This window comes from Falco cherrug, chromosome 2 (assembly GCF_023634085.1).
Source record: "Falco cherrug isolate bFalChe1 chromosome 2, bFalChe1.pri, whole genome shotgun sequence".
In the NCBI taxonomy this organism is placed as follows: Eukaryota; Metazoa; Chordata; class Aves; order Falconiformes; family Falconidae; genus Falco; species Falco cherrug.
This window is the reverse complement of record NC_073698.1, coordinates 81867893-81893026: the sequence shown is the minus strand read 5'-3', so window position 1 is coordinate 81893026 and position 25134 is coordinate 81867893. Positions and strand designations below refer to the sequence as shown.

At 42.7% G+C, this 25134-nt stretch overlaps 1 protein-coding gene across 4 annotated transcripts in view; it reads right to left on the bottom strand.

The window, feature by feature from the left end:
• The window catches only part of LOC102058351 (amine oxidase [flavin-containing] B), a 55283-nt gene extending 31182 nt beyond the window's left edge, over window positions 1-24101 (bottom strand). For all 4 annotated transcript variants that reach the window (XM_055701408.1, XM_055701410.1, XM_055701411.1 and 1 more), the window contains exons 1-3: window positions 23938-24101; window positions 3932-4026; window positions 2825-2962 (exon numbers count right to left, since the gene is read on the bottom strand). In XM_055701408.1, the coding sequence (XP_055557383.1) occupies window positions 2825-2962; window positions 3932-4026; window positions 23938-23983 (279 nt within the window). In that variant the 5' untranslated portion in view covers window positions 23984-24101. The remainder of the gene's footprint in view (window positions 1-2824; window positions 2963-3931; window positions 4027-23937) is intronic.
• Between the last annotated feature and the right edge of the window lie 1033 nt (window positions 24102-25134).

Genomic DNA, 25134 nt, shown 5'->3' with positions numbered 1-25134 from the left:
GTCAGCGTGTGGATTCAAATCCACACAGGGGTGACAGACCTTTGTATATTTTGGAATCTAGTTTGCACACTATGACTTGAGAGCACCACTTAGATTGTAGGGAGCACACGAGAGCATTGTCCATTTGCAGGGAAAGCATGGGCAAGCCACATGGCTGAAAGTTTGAGACCTGTAAGGAATGTATTACAGACACATGAAATGTAGAAGGCTGAAGATTATTACGCTGGTTTGGCCACACAACGTTGCATATGTTAGACATATGTGCCCATGCTGCAATTATTTAACTGTGAGTAATTCTTCAACAATGTTAATACTTTTTCACAGTTGTATAAACACAAAACCAAAAAATAAATGAAAGATTTAAAACAAATGAAACTAGGAGATTCAAAGGAGGTGCCACTGACTGTGGAACATCTCGTCTCTTTACCTCCTGCTTGGCTACCAGGGAGTCCTGGCACACACTTCTCTCCCTCATCTCCTCAGGAGCTCTCCTACAGGCAGTCACATTGGGAGCCTGAGACCACAAACTGCCTAAATCCAACCTGCAGGCTCCTAGCCTGCCTTGGGAGCAACTCAGCCAGCAGGTGGGATCTCTCTGCTTGGAGACATTCAATGCTTGACTGGGAAGGGCCCCAAGCAACCTGACCTAACTATGAGGTAAACTCTTCTCCAAGCCCACAGCAGAGTAGGAGCCTCCAAGGGTCCCTGCCAGAGCCACTTTTGCCATGGCACTATGCCTTACACAGAGCCAATCTCACACATGCCTGTCAGCACTCAGACCAAGACACCTGCTCGCATCAAATTGCCATGGATGCTTCATTGCCCAGCATATGTAAGTGCATAACCTGTCATCTGTGAGCATCTCTGTAGGTCTTAGCACAGGCACATGAGTGCTGGAGCAATCCCAGGCCCTCAGCCTCCCTCACAGCTCCCCCAGGATCTGTTTGCACAGATGCTGGCCTTAACCAAAGTAGCAAGCACCCTGTATCTCCAGGCTTGGATGGCTTGAATGACTCCAGGAGCAGAGTGGCTTCACCCAGCTCTGGATTTCTGGATACAAGTCACACTACTGTATAGATTCCCGGGACTTGTGTCCTAATGCCTTAGTGTCCCAATTCAAGGCCCTTTCTACACCCAACATACAGACAAAGCCAAGGCATGCCCCTCTCCAGCAGCCTGGGTTACAGCCCTGAATGCCAGCAAGTTTCCTCCCTGGGTAGGGAGGAAAGCTTAGAACCTTGACTAATACCAGCACTCCCCATCCTGGGCCAAAAAGTATCCACAGATGATGGCAAAAAGCTATGTGCAACCTCTGACACTTCATGCAGTAAGACACTTGTGGTCAAGAGAAAGACAGACTGTCCTTGACAAAAGCCCAAACTTTTACTTTTGTGCCATTTGTTTTCCTCACTCTAAAAGCCTATTGGAAAACAATAGGCTATTTCAACCTGCATAGTATTACCAATATCTCCTCACAAGCTTGGTTCCTAGAGATCCTAAAAGAAAATAGGGTCTAGCTCACCAAATAAGCAGCCACTTATTTGTGGTTAATAAGCTAACAATAGATCAGGCCAACATGTCAGCTTCAGCTTTGGCTTCAGTGACTTCTGGCAGCATTCTGGAATGTCTCCATGCTAGGCCAGCAAGGTTGTCCTGCGAGCTGGTCATCCTGAATGGCCACGTCACTTGTCTTCTAACATTAAGGTTTCCCCTCATGGCATGACCTCCTATTGCTGTTGAGGAGACTCTGAAGGCTAAATAGTGTGAACAAGCAGAACATTTTGCTTTGAGGATGACGACAGAGGCACATGAAAGAGAACAGTGTGGATGTACCCACCAGTTCTGCCACAGCAGAAGTAACTGTGGACAGTCACCACAGCAAATCCCTTTGAGAACATACTTTCTTAGAACAATTGTGTTCTAAAAATGAGTGGAAAAAATATTGGAAAATATATGACAGAACACCTTTTCTCTATTGCTGTTTTTAAATCTGTCAATGTTTTCTTTAACCTTTGATCAAGCACAAACTACTGTCTCACTAGTATTTTGCCAGTCATTGCACAATGGCTTTTCATAAGCATATAATGAAACTCAGTGTTATTTTCCTCAGGACTAATATAAAAATTTTCCCTTCTGTGGGAGTGCAACACTGCTCTATATCAGAAGAGGAGAAAGTATGCTCTTTTGGAGAAAGCATATTACGAATACTAAGAATATGCGAGCTTTTTAACAGCTTTGCCATAGCTGTCCTGTTTCAGATTGCGAACAGATAGTTTAGATCTGCCTGCACCAGAATGGCTCCCAGAGCCTTTCACAACGACTATTACAATGCCTTTTGCTACTCTGCATGTTAGCTTTCTCATCAGCAAAACCAGACTTAACTCTCATGTTCTTTCAGTTAGGATAATAATTGTCACTGGTTAGGAAGTCCTTCCCGAAAAATATTTCAGCCTGATGGAAGATACTTCTAGGACTTCTGAAAGGGAGTTTTAGACACTTTGGGCAGTGTATATGAGAGCTGACCTGTACGAAAGCATTTACATTGTTTGTAAACAATGAAGCTTTTTGAGAGCTTTTAAATAAGAGCTCAGACCTGAACCAAGGCATCAGCTAACAGGAGGCACCTACAGGGTACACATGTAGACGTGCATGCATACAGTAATCTGTAGGAGTTCTTCATTACCAACATACATATTTTCCTCCCAGAAACTCAAATAATGCATATTTAAACAGGCACACTCCACTGTAGCATGAATGGAAAACAATGAGAAAGGAGATCACTACAACTTGCCTGTCTACAGCAGCACACCTGAGAGCATCTTACCTTGACATGATGTATCAGGTGCTCGTCTTCATTCACTTTATACGTCTCTATTCCTAACTCTTTAGATAACCGCAGGAGACGATTTTGTGTTGGCCCCACATACGCTCCTCCAAGATCCACATACTTAACTTGATTATTCTAGTTTATCATAAACAACACACAAGGGGGTGGGGGGGGTGGGGAGAAGGATTAAAAAAATATAAGCCTTATGTAAATAGCACACAAGTTAAAAGAGCAATTCAGATTAATTCTTTGCAATTCAGATTAATTCTTTAAATGAAACACTACCAAAATATTTTGGCCAAGATTCCTTCCCCCATGGAAAATTTCAGTTCTTTGGCAAAGTTCTCGGCAATTACTGAAAATCTCAGATAAGGAATTCATAACTATCTTAGCTGGCCTGTTGTTACATTACAGCCTGAACAAACACAAAAGGAGAGAGCCTGACAGGCACAGAGAGAAGGCCAGAGACATCCGTGCAGCTCTTGCTCAGTCGAGCATCTCACCAATGACTAGTTCAAAACAGACTGTACTAGGAAGTAGCACAGGTAAGGTTTTCTGATGGACAAACTGGGAGGGGGTCTCCCAGGTCCAGGCAGGGCAGAAGGTAACAGATTGAAAGGAGACATGCTGGTTCTAGTTCCCAGCCCTCCCTGCCATTCCTCTAGCCTGTGTCACTCCTCACAGGGCTTGTTACGGTTCAGCTCAAGGCTATGGTTGGCCTTATAGCTGTTTTTTCATAGACATTTCTCCTGTGTCTCTCCCCAGGAAATTATTTGGAAACTTAACTAATCATGTTCTCCTTCCCAGAGGAAAGGACTGATGAGTCCAGAGCCTGCAGATAACACGGAAATATTCTCTGCCCACCATCATGCCAGTCTTTCCCTACTCTTGCTGGTTACAATATCAAGAAATTTCCCACCTGCTAGTGCTCTAGAAATTTTCCCAGAAGTGGGTCCTCTAGCAGGAAAGATAAATAAATATATTTATGTACACTACTCATATAGTATGTGTATACTATACACCATACACGTGTATAATTATACATATGTATAGCATATACTGTATGTACGTATAGGTAGTATAAATGGGTTTGGAGATAATTACCCTTACAGTGAAAGTTCTTCCACCAACCCTGTCATTGGCTTCCAGCAACACCACATTCAAGCCTGACTCAGTCAGCAGTTTGGCTGCAGAGAGACCTAAAAGATAACAAGAAAAACAAGGAATATTTCCATATATGCGCTGCATGGCTTTTGTGACTTGATGTGTAAACACTTACGTAGGTATCCATCCAAATCCTGAATTTTTCATTGAAATACTTTGCCAGGGGGGTAAGGCAGAATTACAAAAACCACAGTAATCATGAAATGGAACTGAAGCCACATATTAAAACAGTCTGTGGTCAAATTTTATATGTACTGAGCATCTTTTGCACTCCATGCTCAGCTCTTCTGATGCATAAGCCAGCATTTGTAATGATAGTCATCGAGTAAGGCAGAGAACTTGGGCTTTCTGTTTTCTAGCATCAGCATGTCTTCTTTTGTAAACCCCCCCCCCCCCCCCAAAAAAAAAAAAAAAAGAGAAGTGAAGTGAAGTTTTATTAGGACTGTCCTAAATTTCAAAAGTTTTCCTGTAGCTTGTTGTATGTGTCTGCTTTCCAGTTTGAATATTTTGAAGCACATTAGCAAAGTTCCCACAAAGCCAGGTCACAGGTTTCTTCTGAAGAACATATAGTCTGACTCAGAAGAGACAAAATGTGTGCTTGTGTGTGGCAACAAGAAGAGAAAAATATGGCTAAGTCTACCCCAAAAAATTGTTTCATCCCTCAGCTATTTTCTTCATAATACTTTTATTTCCATCTTGCAATTCTTTTAAGATGAGACACCAAGAGAGGGAACAATGAGAATACAGAAGGGAACATATAATTTTAGTTCCGATGCCCTAAATCCTTGATTGCAGAGAAAAATATTAACATCAGGCCCTGCAGCAAGTGTGTCAAGCTGCTATAGGAATGAAGAGAACAAGAAAGGGTGCACAACACAAAGGGAATACAGCCCACAACCTCTCAACTTCTTAAGATCACCTCTGCCTTTTACTTCAGCACACGAACTGAGATTTGTATAAACTGAGGTTCTTACTTTGGCCACATGTGAGTGAATTTCTAGAGGGACAACAAAGTGTTATATTCTAGAGGGTTGTGTCATCTTCTTGAACTGCTAGGATGTGTTGGATAAAGTTCAGCACAGGCCAAGCAAGAAGCCTGCGGTGGGATGACCTTGGCTGGACACCAGGTGCCCACCAATCCACTCTATCACTCCTCTCCTCAGCAGAATGGCGAGGGAGAAAATAAGATGAAGAAAAAAAACCCCAAAGTTTGTGGGACAAGATAAAGACACTTTAACGAAAGCAGCAGCAGCAAAAATGGTGCACACGGTAGCAAAAGAAAACAAAATAAGTTATTCTCTACTTCCCATCAGCAGGTGACGTTCAGCCGCTTCCCAGGACACAGGGCTTCAGCACACATAGTGGTTGCTCCAGAAGACAAATGTCGTAAATAACAAATGCCCACCCCCCCCTTCCTCCTTTCTCTTAGCTTTTATATCTGAGCAGATGTCATATGGCATGGGAATATCCTGTTGGTCCGTTTGGATCAGCTGTCCTGGCTATGTTGCCTCCCAAGAACTTGCCCACCCCCGGCCTACTGGTGAGTCACAGGGAATGTTGGAGAGCCAGGCCTGACGCTGTGCTGGCACCGCTCAGCAGCAGCCAAACCACTGGTGTGTTATCACCACCTTCCTAGTTACCAACACAAGCACAGCACCGTGAGCGCTGCTGTGGGGCTCAGCCAGGGCCATTACAAAGCCATATACACATCATAGTTCAGCTATCCTTTCTGGCTCTCTGCCTTGTTGCCATCAGAAAGCAATCAGTTTCTTCTCGGTGCCCTAGTACATGCAGTTTTTGAGAAGGATTTGTCCAAGCAGACTGTTCCAAGCATAAGGCAGCCATGGAAGAAATGGCAAAAGTGCTGGCAGGAAAAACAGATGGCCAGAGCTAGCATGGCAGGACTAAATATAATGATAATGAAGAAAATACAGCACCCCTGGATAGGGAAAGAATATTAATGAGAGCTACTAAAGGTGCTACAGAACATCCTGGTCATCAACTAGCGGCTTGGGAGTAGGAGAACCAGGTCCTGTTCCCAGCAGTGCAGTGGACCTGCTGCACTATGCTGGTTAAATCACTTAAGCTTTTTGTTTCCTTATCTGTAAAAAAAAAAGAAACAACGATATAGACCTATCTGTCTAAAGGATCTGACATTGTCTGAAGAAAAGCAGATGTTTCCATTAAAAGATCATACTGTCCTGCTTTTATTTCTAGTTTCATGGGCTTATTTATCTTGGGTTTTCACATGAGTGTTAGTGAGAAAACCAGTAATGACACTGATAAATGTCTTTCCATACTTCCTTATTGAGGAAATTATATTGCAAAAACATCTGGCTGGATCAGTGGCCTTAACTACACTCACAAATATTTGAAGATACCAAGGAAGAACAAAATACAGAAAACAGTTATGGTATGCAAACACAAACCAGTCCTTCAAAAAACTTGCCAAAAGAGGTTGGGTCCTGAAGGAAAAATAGTCCACAAAACTCCTAAATAAATCTAGCTTACCAGTTTGTTTCTTTTTTAAAAAAGTTGCTCTTCAAAAAAGATAAATGTTTCAGTACTTGGGATTGGATCAACAGTAGTTATTAATAATTTAGAGAATGAATGCATAATCTGAAGGATGTTGTCACTGCAGGCTTCTGTTGTCTTATGCTAACAGGTACTGACTAATCAATTAATAATACTCAGTTACCAACACTGATTAAGGAATATGAAATTTGACTTGCTTTATTAAAATCTAATGAATAAACATTTCAGTACAGCTGGGAACAAAGGCAGTTTAATTCCCAAGAGCTGAGCAGACAGAGAAGCTTGTGAAAGGATAGCTCTCTAGACTCAGATGAAATGCAGCTGATTCACAGCGATCAGCCCAGATACCACCTCCTTGTTTCCTTATGCACCTTTCATCCACCCTATTGCACCTATGTACTATTTACTCCCTACTGTTTGTTTTGGAGCAGGTGCCACTATTTTTTCTTCCCATACATTCACAGATGTACCTGTTAAAGACAGGTAACAGTTTACCATTTCCTGATGCAAATAAAAAAAATCCAAACAGTGTTGAGGGGAGGATCAGGCTCATTACTATCTCGCTGCCATCCTCCAGCAGCTCAGATCTCTGCAGAGGGAGGGATGTGTCCTTGGGGTTTGACCCTATAGTGGAAACCGTGCAGTCCACAGGGCTCCCAAACTAAGCACTTATTGACCACTTCTTTTCAAGAGCTAGTGGTCCACCCCCTTCTTTCACCTACATGACAGCTCTGTTCTGGTCCAAAGTTTGTTGGAGAAATTATGCAGATAATTGCTGACAAAGGCAGGAAACACAGTCAACCTCTAGCTCCTCCCCTTCCTCACCACAAACGTGTAACTGGTGAAAAAGGTGGAAGAAGCAAAGGCAGAGTCTCAGGAGGGTCAGATGGCACAGTGAAGAACCAGATTAAGTCTTACAGCACGCACAGTACAGGATAAGGCAAGACTGCTGTCACAGATACCACATTACAGTGCAGTATTGACAGGTGAGAATGATGCTATTTTTGGTATCTCACAAATTTGGAATCACAGTACTGCCACATCACCCCATAACTGTTCCCTGGAGCTGGACTCAAGACCCCAAATGGGCTCTTGAACTGTTACTATAATAACAGCAAGAGGACTCGGTGCTGCACAAGGAGAGCTCTGAGCCAAAGTGATACAAAGGCAGATAAGGTGCCAGGAACAGCAACAAAAACATATTGAAATGGGAATGAATACTAGCACATGAATATTGGGGCACAAGGTCGAGGTTTGCTTTTCAAAAACCAAAAATTGTTGCAGGAAACTTCTACAAACCACAGCTGCTTTTCTAGGCAAGAGTCACAGCAGCCTCTCTGTGCTTAATACTCCAATTGCTGCAAGCAGAGCAGGCACAAAACCTGTGAAGCAAAACCTGGAAAAACCTATCATACATGATATAAGATCTCTTCTTGAGAAGTGCAACCCTTCACAAGTTTCACATTTCAGCACTGCCTACGGTTTACCTCTTTGATCTCTTGCACATCACTAACAAAAGGCAGATCTTTAATATTGCCCCCATTCCTCACAAAAGAGGCAAACAGGCACATTCAAATACAAAGTTCATCCAAAAATGTGACTGATGCTGTTATGCTCCCACTTTGTGCACGATATTTTGCCACCCAGTGGCACCTTCCCCTCCTCCCAAGAAGCATTTCAACAGAATTAGATCTGAATTGCAATATAAGGGCTCAACCACTTTTGCCACCACTTCACAGAGGACAGTAATTGGGTCCAGTTTCCACTGCAGGTCAGCTTTCTTCAAGGAGCAACAGAGCGCCAAATATATATGGCAGAAAACATATGGTTAAGCAGCCTCAACTGCAGTTCTGCTCAGAGAACTGATAGGCAGATAATTAATGCAAACAAAGAAGCAAAGATGATTGGTCTTATTTGAATCCCCTGACTGAAAATACCATTGTGCTTAGAGGAAAGCCGGCAAGACTTCATCCGTCACCATAGCAACCTGGTACCCAAGCACTGCCACTCGGAGATACTGGTGAGAGATTGTCTCCCCCAGAATTTCACAATGCAACTTCAAACCACAAAAAACATTTCTCCATCGTGCAGCACTGCATTCACACAGATATTACTCAAATGTAATAATCACACTAATTATTACACTTCACCTTCAGTTTATTATTTCATCTTCAGTTCCAGCTTCTTTCCTCTGATACCTCTGTACCTGCTACACATCTTAAATCGCACCATCTGATTAAACAGCTTCATTATAACCTCACTTCCTAACATTAACAGCTTTCTTATATTAAGAGAACAGCTAATTAAGAATATATTTTTTTTAAAACGGTAAAATCTTAAATTTCTGTGCGAGGGCAGAATCCAAGCACATGTTTGGAATATAAGGGCAGAATCCAAACACGCATTTGGACTGAGAAATGTGACAAGTCATGTTTTTCATCTGACCCCCACATATTATGGACTACAATGAAGCCCTACAATCAAACACATCTGACTACCTAAAAAAACATTTTAAAGTAATTTTTTTTAAATCTGATTTAAATTTTGTAACACCACTCTTGATTTTGCCTGGAATCATCAAATTTACTGAAATACCCCTTTTACCTTAGCATTTCTGCAAAATTTTCACCAGAAAGGATATGATTGGAAGTTGTACCTCTGATACATGTCCAAATGACACTTGTGTCTTTTTCCATTTAGGTTTTGGGTGTTTTGGTTTTTTTTTCCGTAGAACACTTCTGTCATTCTCTGGACAGCTAGGCAGCCAATACACAACAGCAAGGCCACCAACAAGATTTTATTTCTTCCTTGGGCTACACCCAATTCCCTTACAGCATATGAGGGACAGGGCAGGTAGCCTGGAGGGGTTTAGGTTATAAAGCTGTAAATAAAGTTTATTTCTGAAGGCGTTCCTGCAGTTCCTGAAGTACTTTCTCTGTAATATTCACTACTTTATCATGTTCCGCCTATATTTATTATCTCCTTCCTCAGAAAAAAAAAATCTCTTCTCTACATATGTAATTATAAAAATAATCTACAAATTCTAAACTCTAATTCATGTAGGGAACAAAGAAAGAGCCTGTAAGCCACTGCCATTCATTTACTAGTGTCTAACAGGGCTGTCAAAAAATTTGTTTATCACCTTAAAAATTTCTCTCTGAAACTAAAATTGTAAGTTGAGCAGAAATAAAGGCTGCCATCGTATTGTACTAACTTGCAGGTCTTATTGTAGAACTTCCATGTCTCATACTTATATTTCCTCAGATCTGTAAAATTTGCTGATTTTTCTCTCTCCTCCTTTGTATTTTTTTATTTTGACACCAAAAGTATGTTTACAAAGTACTGCCCAGGGGAGTTTTAACATTTATAACAGATGTCAGACACTTGGGCTCTGCACACAAGTATGGGCTGTATGTGTAGATTAGAAACATCCAACACTTAAAATAGGCAAGAAGCTTATATACCTTTATACCTTTGTTGTGCTTCCACAACTTGGATATACATGTGTGAACAAGCTCTACACTGGCTCGGTTAACTGCTGACAGCATCCCCCTTGACATCATGTGTTTGAGCAGTGGCTAACACCTGGTTTTCCCAGTGTATTTGCAGGTAACAGCTGCACTGCAAAGTCATCCTCCAGGCAGTCACCTGAAGGCTCAAGCAAGTCTGCATGAGAAAGGGCTGCCATAACATACCTTGTAAATAAAGGCAAAACTGACGAGTTTCTTGAGGACTTTTTCCTGGCTTTCAACTGTTCAGCTACATCTAAATAACTGTCTGCCAAGATGTCAAGTAACAGCTGCTTCTTCACCCAGAGCCAGTGGGCAGAGCAGCCCGCAGCACCCGAGCCTGAGCCTGAGCACCCTGATGGGATCCAGGGCAGTAAACAAACACAGCATGAGGCTCAACAGGAGGGATCTGTGACAAAATGTACCTTGGAAATGGCATCATACTTTGCCGCAGAACAAGCACAGCCTTGAGGTCAATGGACAAACTGTGGCATGTAAAAATGTTTCACAAGACTGATAGCAAGAAAAGGAAACATACCATATAAACAAATAAGAGCTGAGTTCAGGGTCACTGAAGTAAATGAACTCAAGTATTTCTTAACATAATTATTAAAAAATATTAGTCAGACCACCTTTGTCCATGGACATTTAATATTTTGAAGCTGTTATTTTAGAAATGTCAGGATTTATATTATTATTATTCTTGATCGGGAGACTAAGTCTCATTTTGACCAGAGGGGCCAGGAATTTAATTTCTTTTCTTAATGAAAGTGGTGAGTCTCACAAAAATCACAAAACCTGAACTAGCTGAAATGTTAAGAAAAACCAGCAAACCTGTAAAAAAAACTATAAAAAGTTACAGAAGCTTGTATCCCTGTGGGATCACATGGGAAATACAATTTCCCTCACTATTAGATTTCTTTATACGGCAGCCTTACCTACCATCTCTGATGCTCAGAAATACATACAAAATGCATACAGCAAATAAATTAAGTTTGGCCAAAACTGATGTACTGTACCCAGTGAAACAAAATCCATCAACCCCTTTGTTACTGATCAACACAGCTGCAGCATTTGACCTAGGGCAACAGGAAGAAATAGAGGAATATGCCCCAAGCAGTTGAGAGAAATTGTGGGGGAAGCAAAAATCCATTCCTTTGACCAGGAATACTTTCTGGGTAAGTTCCTAGTATCTAAAAATCGAATCAGTTAAGATCCAGTGGAAGAATCCTGTTTGCTGTTGCTTAGACCTAATTACACTAAAATTCAAATAAAACCCCTCTTTGTTTATACTCGGGGTTTTCTGACTTCCTTTTAAGAGATGTCCCAAAACCACCATGTTCAGTGCCACTGGTGTAATACTGTTTGTATGCCACTGCGACACTGAAGGGATGGAGGGCAGAACAGAGAAGAGGCATGTTCTTATCTGCAGCTAGGCAGCCATTTTGCACCAGTAGGTTTTCTCCTTCAAGTCTTCTAAAGTTTCTCTATTGCATTACTGTGTTAGAAACTGCAGTTTAATAGCATTGCTTTTGTTTGTGTTGGCTGCTCTAATGAACACAATCCAATTACTGCTTTTCCACTGAGAGATTGAATCTGGCGCTGGTTACCTTTACTTCTGTCACTCATCATTAGCCAGCTAAAATGTTTTAATTGAAATAATGGCTTGAGACAATAACGCTTGTAAGGCATTACAGATAAGGATTGTAAGCAAAATAAAAAAACCAAAGCAACAAATAAAAAAGCAAAACCAACATTGGCCCAGGGTCTGGGTGACTTAAGGTGATACAGGCATTTTTTGTAATTTTCATCATGTTATAGAAAGGTCAAGGGATTTTGCTCTTGTGAAGAATACTATCCCTTTATAAACTCGTGAGCATGATACAGAATTGTAATGGGAGCACCGCAACAGAGATAGCTAAAAGCACACTGCCTGAAACTCAGTTCACATCAGGCTGGCACACTGCTATCAAAAATGGTGAGCATGAACAGTGGTCAGTTTTCCTGCTTCACTGATTTCTTAGTCCTCTGCAAGACAAGGTACACAGCATGCAGACTGCTCCAAGAGTTGTCTAGGTGACGATACTTCTGAAAAGCACAGGGCTACAAACCTGAGATACCGCAACCTGACAGTACCTCTTGTTAACTTGGCCCCACACCTACATCCATATGCTTTCAGGGTGAAGGTAACCTTTTAACTTCTCTAATTTGGGCAACCTTTACACAGGTACTTTAGATATCTGACTCAATTTCATGGAAGAAAGTACAAAAAATATCATTCAGAATCTAAAAACATGGTAGAGCTGGGTGTCTGTACATTGTCACTCTTGGATATCCTCAATGTCTTACCTTCACGTGCTGAATAGTACAGTGCAAGGTATCAAAGCAACTCTTTTTTGATACAAGTATTTTGACCATGGGGGGAAATACTCTCCGTTCTTAAGCTGTTTCACTGTGCAGCAATGAGTGTGATTAAAATTAATATCACTCACCTACAACATTCAAGAACTTAAAAAATAATAAAACAATACAATTACCATTTCACAAACCCCCAGGAACAAAAAAAAAGACATTATCGATCTGCCTATCTGCTTAAAACGTACATTTACGTAAAATATTTGTACAAAGGACATAACATTTCTGCCTAGGATACAGTGCTCTATGAGCAAATATAATTTATTTCGGTTAGCCTTTCATTGTCTAGCCAAGGCAATGAGTTTTGCTGTCTGAGCACTGGTTCTGTAACCTTGTCACTGAGGTCAGTATGAGCATCCCCATGAGTTAATGTGACTTTATGTAAGCATAAACTCTAGTCCCAACTTCCTGTGATCTCTTCACCCTGGCAGTGCTCTTAGATGATTCATCCGTGGTGCAGGGAGCAGTATTTATTAAACAGAGTTCTTAAAACCAACATTAAAAACATTCAGTCTACATTTGCCCCAGGCATCGTACCTGGTTAAGTGATACAGAGCCTGGCCAGCTACAAGCAAGACAAGCAAAGTGGTGGTGCCTTAAGCTCAAGCCCTGCCAAGCATGGCATGAAGACAGCTTTTTGTGTTTGAGTGGAAACCCAGCACCTCCAGTGCAGTGGTGCCCAGGCTCAAGTGCTGAAGCCACAGCTGCTCTGTCCTTGCCCAGGGCTTCCCTTTAGTTTCCATTGCATTTTTACATTTGACATTTCCAGTGAAACTTGAGATTGACAAAACTGGGGACTCCAGCATTTCAAAGGATGAGAATTTCTAATATCAATAATTTTCCCAGCATTCTGTTCATTTTATGGACTTGTCAGGTCTTACACATGGAGCAGTACACCCATTCAGTGCCCACCTCACACTTCGAAAGCAAGAGTCAGGAGCCTGTTTCTAGGCTTCAATCAGGTAAAAAAACCCAAACAAAATAAACAAAAATCCCCCAATCAAACACCACCACCACCACCCCGCATTCTGCATATCCTTTTGTTATCATCTGTACTGCAGTATTATCTCACACTTTCAATCGCGGGGCCTCCCTTGGCTTAGGTCATCCCTTTCTGCTAGTTCGTAACCCAGCTGCCTAAAACCACAACAGACAGAGGGAAGAAACTAAGGAGATAAAGAGGACTGAGGAGGCAGCGGTACAACAAACATACCATAGCACTGAACAAAGCTTAGCACAATGAACTGGCTGAGGCAATATATGGGTAATTTACTAAAAGCATCCTTTTAGGCATTACTATTATGAAGACATATACAAGCAAATAAAATACCAGTCAGATTCATTCTGAAAAAGTTTTGCCTTCCATATACAGCAATGTGGGGGAAAAAAGACAAAGCTAGGTCTGGAAAATTTTGCAAAATTATGCAACAGTTGCCTCAGAAGAGAATTGCTTATTTGTTTTGCTGTCTTGCATGTTCTCCAGCAAGGAATTCATTTTTCAGTTGCCCAAGAAAAGTAAATGCTCAAAATACATAATTAGATAGAAGATGTGAACTCAAAAAATAAACACACTATAATTCTCATATCTTGATGTTAAAAAGTAACACGATTTTCCAGATTTCTCAGTATCTACTAGCGTTCACCTAGAGAAGGTAATTTCTCATGGCAGCTAGCAAAGCCCTCAGCAGAGCCACCATGCCTTCATTCCATGGCTATCCATTTTGTTTCACGTTTTCCTTGATCTTCAGCTAACTATTTTTAACAGCTAACCCAGCTGCACCTAATAATTATGGATTTATATTGGACATATCTCAGTGTCACTCAAATATCCACCAAGCCATGCACCAGTGACCCTCTGGAAATTCCTATCATCGTCATGGCACACATATACAAGTAGGTAAGCACACACATGCACACACAGGCTAGACACTACTAGCTTGAAAAGTGTACAAGGATTTGTGAACATTTTATCTATTTGAGTAACTGAAAAACAAAGATGAAACCCAGCATTTCCCAGCATCCTGTATAATCACTTTACATGCCAGCCAGCTCTTTGCTGATAGCCCAAACAGACCACTTCATTTCTTGATGGCCAGCTCAGAATGAGCCATTCCCTGGCTGAGATACCAAAGGCTGAGAACATAGATGTGATTCAGAGAAGGCCAAAAGGGAGCTACTGAATAAGATTTTCAAGTGACTACAAGTGACTATCTTCCCTCCATCTCTAAGTGCAGGCAGGAGAAAGCTTGAGCCAAACAGCTCATAAAAACATCAGCATTATGAAAGAAAAAAATTCTACCATTAGATTTATACTGTTCTGATATGTGTGGGGGAAAAAAAGGCAAAGGAAGCATAAAGGAAGAGAGAAGTACCTAAGATGTAAAATAAAAGAATCTACACTCTTTCCTTTCCTCATTTGTGCTCACTATTTAGCTTAACTCACTGATTCAACCTCTGGCCAAGCTAGCCTCAAAAAAAATTAACTTATATTGGAAAAGAAGAGGTGTCTTGCTCCAATATTTAATGCATTCAAACACAGATCTATCACTCAAGCAAACAGGGTGCAAGTTTATATGCAAGCTACCCAGGAATCATGACGCATAGTATGAACCGGTTGTTCAGTCGGCTGTTGCTGTGTGCAGTCAGCCAGACAGCATTCAATGTTTTATATATGAATTATACCATCAAGATAAAGACCAGCTGGCTGGGAGGCAGGAGGCTATACAGGCATCTCTCTGCCCCACCCCCTTCACTCCCAGCTGAGTTATATCGTGGAAACTGAAAACCATGAAGCTGAATAGTACAAAGTAAGATGAACAAGTTTCAAATGAATTAAAACTTCATGGAACTCTTTAACCACCTGAAACATGCTGAACACTGGTTGCCACCATAACCTAATTCTTGTAAACTGCAAGATGCCAGAGGCTGTAATGAACCACAGCCAGGCTCTTCAGTGTTAAGCCAGTGTTAAGAATTAGCACATCTATGATATATTTTGCCATACACACCAGTTACCAGAAGTAGTGCAGGAGGTCTCACACTTTCTAGACTGGACAGCCCTTTCTTCTGGGAATGGTCTGCGCTTTGTGTTGCCCCGTCCTGTCCCCTGCTCTCCTTTCTTCTACACAAGCACACATAGACCCCCTATGAAAATCCTGATGCCCATCATTTCCTTGAGCAGTTCCTTGCTCTCCATCCATAGCTGCTACTGCTCCTGATACCATCAAGAACCCATCCCACCTTAAACTGAGTCCATCCAGCCGAGTCCCATGGGGCTGTGAATGGCATGGGGACAGCAGCCCCACATGCTTGCTAGTGAGGTGGGAACATCAGTCTGGCAATAGGGGCAGCATGAAGAAGGACATTGGAGAGAAGAGATGCGGGACAAGAAAAAGAAGCATTGAATTCCCTTGGGCAGCTTTGTCCCTGAAAATATTTCACGCTCTCTTTGGAAGCCTGGTCTTCCCATAAATAACATTATCACCATTTCTTACGTCAATGAAATTCCTCTGTGGCTTGACAGGCACTTTCCAGCATCTTCTTTTTTGCTGACTTATCCAGAACTCAGGGTCTCCACAACGATGAAGACCATTCCTCTTTCTATTCCCTTACAGAACTCCAGCCCCAAATATTGGTCATAATAATGGTTTGTGGAATAAATGAAGTTCCTAAGGGACTTCACAGTGACATTACTTTTAAGCAAGTTGTTTGAACAGAAGACTAACAAGACAGAAAAGGCTGTGCAAAAATACAAGTGCATAGGTGGGTTATTTAAAAGAATGCCAGACATTCATGGTTAAAATACCAACACTGACCAGTGAAATCAGCAAAACCAACCTTTAAACAAGGATCATACAATGTAACAAAATATAAATCTTAGATACAAATCAGTCCATAAGGAAATAAAGCTAGTGAATTACATGAACGATCACATTTTGACAAACCATCTCACAAGGCAGCAAGAACCTTAATACCTGACATAAGTTTACAAGGATGAAAGAGGTTATCAGCCCAGAAAGAAAATAATGTTAAGTTCAAAAATGGCTGCGTAAAAATTAAATTATTGAAACTGTAATGAGAGGAGTGGAATTTCCTCAAGAAATTGAAGGCGCTGGCTGAAGCTCTGGAGTCCTCAGTACAGGAAAGACATAGAACTGTTAGAGCAGCTCCAGAGGAGGCCACAAATATGACCAGAGGGCTGGAGCACCTCTCCTGTGAGGAGAAGCTGAGAGGGCTGTGGTTGTTCAGCCTGAAGAATAGAAGACTCTGGGGAGATCTTACTGCAGCCTTTCAATACTTAAAGAGGGCCTGTAAGAAAGATGAAGACAAACTTTTAAGCAGGGCCTGTCACAACAGGGCAAGGGGTAATGGTTTTAAACTAAAGGAGGGCAGATTCAGATTAGCTATAAGGAAGAAATTTTTTATGATGAAGGTGCTGAAACACTGGAGCAGGCTGCCCAAAGAGGTGGTAGACGCCCCATGCCTGGAAACACTCCAGGCCAGGTTGGATGGGGCTCTGAGCAACCTGATCTAGGTGAAGATGTCCCTGCTTATTGCAGGAAGGTTGGACTTGATGACCTTTAAGGGTCTCTTCCAACCAAAACCATTCTATGACTCTATGAATGATGACTGATTTCAGAAACATAACTGAGAGCTTTGCAAGTGCATCAAGACAGTCTCTGTAAAGGAAAACCAAAAGAAGGTCCTCAATCCGCTATGGCATTGCTCAGCAAACTTTTGTAACTATGGTAAACTTCACCATTGTATCAGTGCACTCTGCGAAGTAGCTGCTATCGAACTGACACAAAACACAAAGGCAAGCGAGTCCTGTTCTGGGAAGGGGCAGTGAGACAATATGGCTTTTTATCTTTAAGTGACAGAACTACTTAACTACAGTTGTCAGTTCTGCTACAGAGAAGGAAACTGCGCCAGTGGGAAACGTGCCAAAATTATCCAGATTGTTTACATACAGAATAGTAACTTCTGAAGAATAAAAGCCTTCTCAACTGACTAAATTATGAATAAGGCCTAATTCATTGTCATTAACTGTGGTGTAAGACATGTAAGTACAGAGCAAACTTGGTTTATGATACTACAAGCAGCACTGGAAGTTTACCTGTGGGACTATCAGCTCACATTGCTCAGGCTGCCTGCTTAGGCAGTACAAACATGCCTACTTCACTTTTTGCCACAGTTCTCCACCTTTTGATAATACCACCCCCACTCACCAGCTGTGCTTAAATCCTTACATCCTCCTGAGATCATGTTAGACAGCCCAAACACTCCCAGGACGGAGCCAGGGCAGCAGGCTGCTCCTCACAGCCCCTGCAACTGCAGGCACTGCTATTTGACCTGGACTCACGTCACTGTGTCATTTGACATCTTACTGTTTGCTGGAGACTGACCCTGAGGTTACTCGCTACAGGGGAGGAAGCATGCTGAATTATGTGTCTTCAAAATTACTCCTGTCCTTAACAGCGCCAAGGAGTAAAATGAGGAAATCAAAATTCAAAAGTACACAGAATGTGATCTTTTGGTAATCTCTTGATGCTACAAGAAAATTAAAGAAAGAAAAAACTACACAAGACAGAGGATGCAGGTGTACATCTGCTGTGAGGATGACCAAGTAAACTATTTTTAACTGTGTCATCATGGAAGAAGAGCACAAAATTGAAATGCTTACTCCTTCCATGTTACTACCTTTGAACTGCAAAGCCAAAAATATCCCAAGACAGGAAGTTTGCAGTGTCTATGTTAATATACAGTGCAGAATAGCAAATCTGCAGAGTAAAACAGTTGTATTCTGAATACCCAGTATCCATACTATATACATTAAAGGGGCTTTATTTCAGAGTAGCTCTTGTATGACCCTACAGGCTGAATCCCCATTAGGGATTGAAGCTCAAAAGGTGAGCTCATAGAGCATGTCTTCCCATTTGGTTTTATGCAAAAAGGAATCCAACGAGTATGCTCTAAGCCTGCTCTGTGGTGCACACTATAAAGCAGTAAGTAGCATCAATCAGATTTGCTCAAGGTACACACTTGATCTGACCAATACATTAATGCAGATGAATACGTACCACCACCAGCAGTGTGATTAGGTTCTAGTCAAGTGCTAGACTAGACTGACAAATCTACCCAACTAAAAGCACCACTGAGGCTCTTTGTCCAAGTAAACAATGCACTGAACTTTCTTACATAGTACTTTCAGCCTCTCCTGTCTCTACTGTTGCTGTCAAAAGAAGATGCAATTCAGCAGTAAAAATAAGAAGATCCTGTGGACTTACATAAACTGCTACACACAAACTTGGGCTCTCCACCAGTTATTTCCATAATAGCTACCCAGGAATCCCTTGCCCAAATTTTTGCTATCCTAACTGACCTTTTTTGCTCTTTCCAGGGTGGTTTTCACATTTTTCTGAACAGACTGAATGAACTTTCCCTAATAGCACCCTTTCATAATGATCAATTAAGCTAATGGAAAAGCTCTGAACCTTGGCAGATGAGATAGCTCCTGCAGGTAGACTGGAAAGCTTCTTATCAAATCAACTTTCAGACCAATCAGGAGGCATCAGTCAGTAAATTAAAAGTGCTGTCCCTGCTGCCTAGGCTACCAAACTGTTTCACAACATTATGCAGTTGCTTTCTGTCGTGTTTACTGTATATTGCCTTTTTTTTTTTTTGTGAAAAAAATATCTAGAAATCAGATGGGAGGTTCCACCTAACTGCCTCATACTCCTTCACAGTAGCCATGAGAATAGTTGAACACAAAAGGAAGAACCTCCTGATGGCAGATACAGAGACATATGACTGAAAATGTGAGCTAGGAGCTTCATCATGTCAACTGACAGGGAAGTGCCCTGGATTACCTTTGCTGCAGTGCATCTCAGAGAGGGTGGTATCCCTCGGAAAGGGTCACAGTCCTTCCACAGACACATCCACTCCATTTCACACATTCACAACTATTTAATCCATGCCCTCATTTTGTTTTGATCTGGGTTTTTACCTCTCCAAATGGGCATCTAGTATAGGAATCCTAGGCTAGTAACGTTCTCCAAAAATAGTGTCTCATTTGGTAAACTATCTTTTCAAAGGAGGACTATTATGACATTGTATATTACTACCACAGAGCAAAACTAAACAAGTTACTAGCAAAGATTATGCACCTCATGTATACTTTTCTTACAACATATTCCAGTTTTGTTTTGAAAAATAATTTTGCCCTCTGCTTCAGTCTATTTTAAAACAGATTGAACATCTTCAGATAATAGCCCCCAAAATACCTAACTTGGTTTTGTTTGTTCTGTTTTATTTTGGTTTTAAAGTAATTTGAAACTGGCTCACAGATGCAGTGAGCACTACTGTAATTATACAGCATATTAGGTCGTCTCATACAAATACAAAGCAAGGCTTAAGAAAAAAAGTACAGAGCACAGTGGCATCTCAATAACAGAAGAACAGGTATCTAAATATTTTAAGAACCTAATGTCTGAATAGAAATATTTTATCTTACAGTAGGCCACTAAGTATACTTCAAATAACATTCACCCTAATTAAGAAAAAGCTTCACCTTTCAGGGAAAAAAAATATCTGAATTTGATTGTAAAATCTGTGCAACAGAAATGTAAGAGAAACATTTTCTTAAGTAAGACTGGCATAACATTAGGATAAAATCTGATAACTTCTTTGAAAACAAAAAAAGGGAAGAGGTCCTCATGGCAAAAGCAGGGACAGGAAGGCACTTTTGAAAACACGTGGAGAGTTTTAAAATAAACCTCCAAACAGATTCCAAGATTTGATTTTAAGAAAATCATTGGTGTCTCAACTAAGAAGATAAGCAAGCTTGATGACACAACCTCATAGTTTTCTCATAGTCTTTTCCGTCCTCATGATTAAGGAGCCCTTCAAAGAGAAAGAGACAGCTCTGAGCAAACAGAAGAACCTGTCATGATGCAAGTTCCAGCTCTATGAGGACCTGTTATGTTTCTGATCTAAATATTCTTTCATACCAGGCATACTACACACTGTGTGTGGCTAAGTGTTTTCATATACACATTTTTAAGTTGGGAAATTTTCTTTTAAAATATTCCTTTTTAATCTATACCATTCACAAAAATTTGAAGGCCAGCAGGTTGAGGGAGGTTATCCTCACCCTCTACTCTGCCCTGGTGAGGCCACATCTGGAGTGCTGTGTCCAGTTCTGTCCTCCCCAGTTCAGGAGAGACAGGGAACTACTGGAGAGGGTCTGGTGGAGGGCTACAAAGATGATTAGGGGAATGGAGCATCTCCCTTACAAGGAAAGGCTGAGAGAGCTGGACCTGTTTAGCCTGCAGAAGCGAAGACTGAGAGGGGATCTTATCAATGTCTACAAATATTTTAAGGCCAAGTGTCAAGAGGATGGAGTCAGGCTCTTTTCAGCAGTACCCAGTGACAGCACAAGGGACAATGGGCACAAACTGAAACACAAGAAGTTCCATCTGAATATGTGGAAAAACTTCTTTACCTTGAGGGTGGCAGAGCACTGGAACAGACTGCCCTGAGAGGTTGTAGAGTCTCCTTCTCTGGGGACATTCCAAACCCTTCTGGACATGATTCTGTGAACCTGTTCTAGGAGAACCCGCTTCAGCAGGGGGTTAGTCTAGATGATCTCCAGAGGTCCCTTCCAACTCTGGCCTTTCCGTGATTCTGTGACTTCAGCAGAAGTTTCACCCATAAAACAGAATCTACTCCTTAGTAAATCCTCCTGTTCCTCAAAGGTCTTCAATTAGCATCAACTGTACTGAGATGATCTGAAATCTTCAGAGAAGCCACAGACTTTTCTTGTAGACTTGAAATAAATTAATGAAGACTAAATTTGAGTAGATTTTCATTACATAACACTTAAATTAGCCAGTTCTTTAGGTTTATTCTTTGCTTTTCAGCAAACCTGCAATAAAGGACACTGAAAATGATTCAGCAAAGTAATTAACTTTAGATAAAACATCAGCCCCTTCAGAGGAGAACAGTGACTTCCAGGGTTGTGAAGGACTCTGCACTGCTATTCCATTATCAGGTTTTTTTACTCTTTAAATTTTAGACGCTACTAATCAAATCTGTGTAAAATGACAGGCAGAACTGCTGCCAAAGAGGCTCAGAATACTGCAAAGGGACAGCTTGCATTAACCTAAATAAATAGAAAAGAGAAAGCTGAGTGGCATCTCTGCAACCTGTTTGTTCACGTTCTCACATCAGCCCAACAACTTTTTTTTTTCTGCTTTGCTTACACTGTAGCAGCTAACTTGAGCACACCTGAACACTACCAGAGATTTCCACTGGCGCACAGCTGTGCACCAGCTGATGCCTTCCTCACCTAAAGGCAGTAACAGTACAGTCTCAGGTGGCTCAAAAACAGTGACTTTCTGAAGGAACGCACATCAAATCTGGAGCAATAACAAACCTCCAAGGAGCGACCCATTTTAAAAATCACATGGTTCATTCTCCAGTGGACAGAAGACGTCTCTGTAGCAGTTTGGCATTTAAGCAGCTTTCAATCAGAGCAAGGAGATAGAAAACCATAGTTTCACCACCTGACTGCAAGGTCAATGATTTACAGAGAAGTGTGCAGGCAGAAGACAGAGGTGGATCAGGAGTGGTAACTAGTAGCTAAACGGAAGTGACTGAAGAAATGTGCTTACTCATTAATAATTTTTGTGCACGTGTATTTTTCCAGCCTCTGTGTGAGGGCAGGAGAAAAGTTGCTACAGCATGAAACCAAAGTGCTTTAGCGAAGATCTGGTGTAAAAAGAAGTAAATAGAAAAATGGTTCCTTACACCCCCTGCCACTTGCTGCTGTCTGCAGGTAGCAAACAGTGAAGCATACCATATGGCACAGCACTGCTTCTCTGTTCCGACTGCTCTTTCAAAAAAACCTGTGTGGGCTGTGCAGGCCTGCCATGAAAATATTCCCATGGCAACCATGAAAAACAAGGGTATATTAAAAGCTGTTACACTAACCCATTCAACAGAGGAAATGTAGCACTACGGCCATACAAAAATACCACACTGGAAATGTTTCGGTTTAGAAGGCATGAATAGTTACCACTGGTTAATCTTCTGTAATTGACTTCCACTGTGAGACATGGTCTCAGTCAAAAACTAGCCATACCACTGGGTTCAGAATCAACTGTGCAGTATAGAAAAGCAATGGTTAATTTTTGCTAATCTCATAAACATACTTGAAACATTCAATTATTCGGCAGTTTATCAGAGAATCATCCTTAGGAAATAATGCCAATGATTTTGTTCACTGCATTTTGTATATCATTCAAATTGCACACCTTAATATAATGGTTAAGCAGACATCTAGAATTATATATAAAAAATAGTTGAAATTAAAAGCCATGTAAAAAAAGGATGAATAAATTCATGTTTTGTAACACATCTCGAGTAATTTGTTTGCAGCTTGGCCAAAGATATTACTTGGATCTGTGGATGTATGCATACTTATTACGCACTGAGGAGATTAACATACAGCACAGGAGCTATCACACTGCATAACTCCCAATGCTAACAGGCTAAAAAGCAACTGTTTTGATATGTCAATGTCAAAGACACAGGAAAAAAATTATCTACTGGCCATACACAATTTATTTGGCATGTGTGTCTGAAAAAAATGCATGAGAGAGAGAGATTCACTCTGGGCAGGCACAGAGGTCTTCTAGCCAGGATTAGGTTAAAAGAGCAGATGGCCACTCCATGCAGGATGGCTTACAGGCTGCTGTCCATTCCTGCTGGACTGATCATGCTCTCAAATCCACACCTGTCTGAGTGAGGAACTAGAAACTTACTGAACAACACAACTCATTTCAGGCATTTTTCCTTTAAGCGTCTACCTGTTCTAAACAGACGACACCCCAAGATTTAAATTAGTCCTATATGACTGTGACCAAGGGCCTCTGCACAACAGCTGTGGGTCAGCGCAGCCACAGCACGTACAGCTTCACCTGCCCAAAACTTCCAGGGTCTCCAGTAAGGATTACACAGGCTCAGGGGATGCTGGGGCTGGACAGTGGAAGAACCAGAAAAATAAAAAAATAATAAATGAATAAAATAAAAATTATCGAAATAAAAAAATAAAATTAATAAAATAAAGATTAAGAAAATGCTGCCTGCACCATGCGGCATTCAGCCTGAATTATGGGGACCGGACTCGGCCAGCTCCGCCGAGCGGGTCGGGACGCGCTCGCACCTCGGGCTTCCCGGAGAAGGGCCGCCCCGGCCGGGGAGGAGGCGAGCACCGGCCCCGCCGCCGCCGCGATGCTCCGTCCGCCACGCCGGGACCGCCGCCCTCCCCCGGCCGGCCCGACCGGCCGCTCTGCGGGGCACCCGCGGCGACGGCGCCCGAGCAGGCTGCGCCCCGGGTGCCGCCACCCGCCCGGCGATGGGTCGCCGCAGGCTCGGCGCCTCAGGGGCTGACAGGACCCCCCCGCCCCGGGCCGCCGGACCCACCTGAGATGCCACCCCCGACCACGACCACATCGTAGCTCTCGGTCATGGCTCTGCCCCCGCACCGGCCACTCGCTGCCTCCCGCGGCGGCTCTGGGCTGGCTCCGGCGTCGCCCAGGCGGACCCCACCTCGCCCCGCCCCGCCTCGCCGATGGACGCCACTTCCCGCCGCGTCATGCGCGGCCGAGGGCTGGCGGCGTCGCGTCCCGCCGCGCACCGGGGGCTGCGCCGGGCCCGCTGGGGGGGGGGCCGCCCGGGGCGTGGAGCGAAGGGGTCCTGCTGAGGGACCGCTGACACTCCGGACATGGGTGACCCCTCGCACCGGCCTCACTCACCCAGGCGAGAGCCACAGGTGTTGCTGTTTTCACTCCTGCCTCCCGGAGGGTCTGGAGGGGCAGCATGGCCCTGGCTGAGGAGCGCAGTCCCCGAGGTGCTGCAGCCACGGGCTCACCATCCTCCGCTCCCCAAAAGCCATGGGAATGTTGGAGCCTGTTTCTGCACCCTCTGCAGCCACCCAGAGGGGACCTTTTGCTGCCAGGGCTGGTGGTACGGACTTTGGAAGACCAGTTAGTGCTTTTCTTGCATGTCGCTCAAAATGAGCTGCGCCTTGTGCCAATACAGTTCATGATGCTCCATGGTGGCATGCATCAGTGCTCCTCCAGATCAGCCTCCACACAGAGTGGTCTGCTGTGAGCCCCAAGAGACACACACATAGGGAAAAGGACTGGCTCATCCAGAAGCAACAGTGTCATCAAATTCACCCAGAGCCTTTAGGCTGGTCCCCTACACACCTAAACGGTGTTTTCTGTTGCTTCGGTTTCTGCTTTACCATGGGGTTGTCTCCAGGATAACTGGCTTTGGGGATGGTCAAAGCATGCAAACGTTCCGTCAGGCCTATCTGTACAGATCACACCAGGAGTCATGTCAATCACACCTGAACTTCCACACTCAGCAGGCTCAAGGCAGAAGGCACCCAGCTCCAAGACTCCTCCGAGCCAAAGACACTTGTTCAGTCTGTGTCATTCTCCAGTTCCTGGAGCCACACATCGAAAGAAGCAGGACATGAGAGTCTGGACAGGATTCCCTGTCCCTCTTCCATAATACCTAAAGCGGTAGTTTATGGTGTACAGACACAGGGGCAGCTGTGATGGGAGTCACAAATATTGATGACAGTAGGTGCAGTCCTGCCTTTTGGGGGAG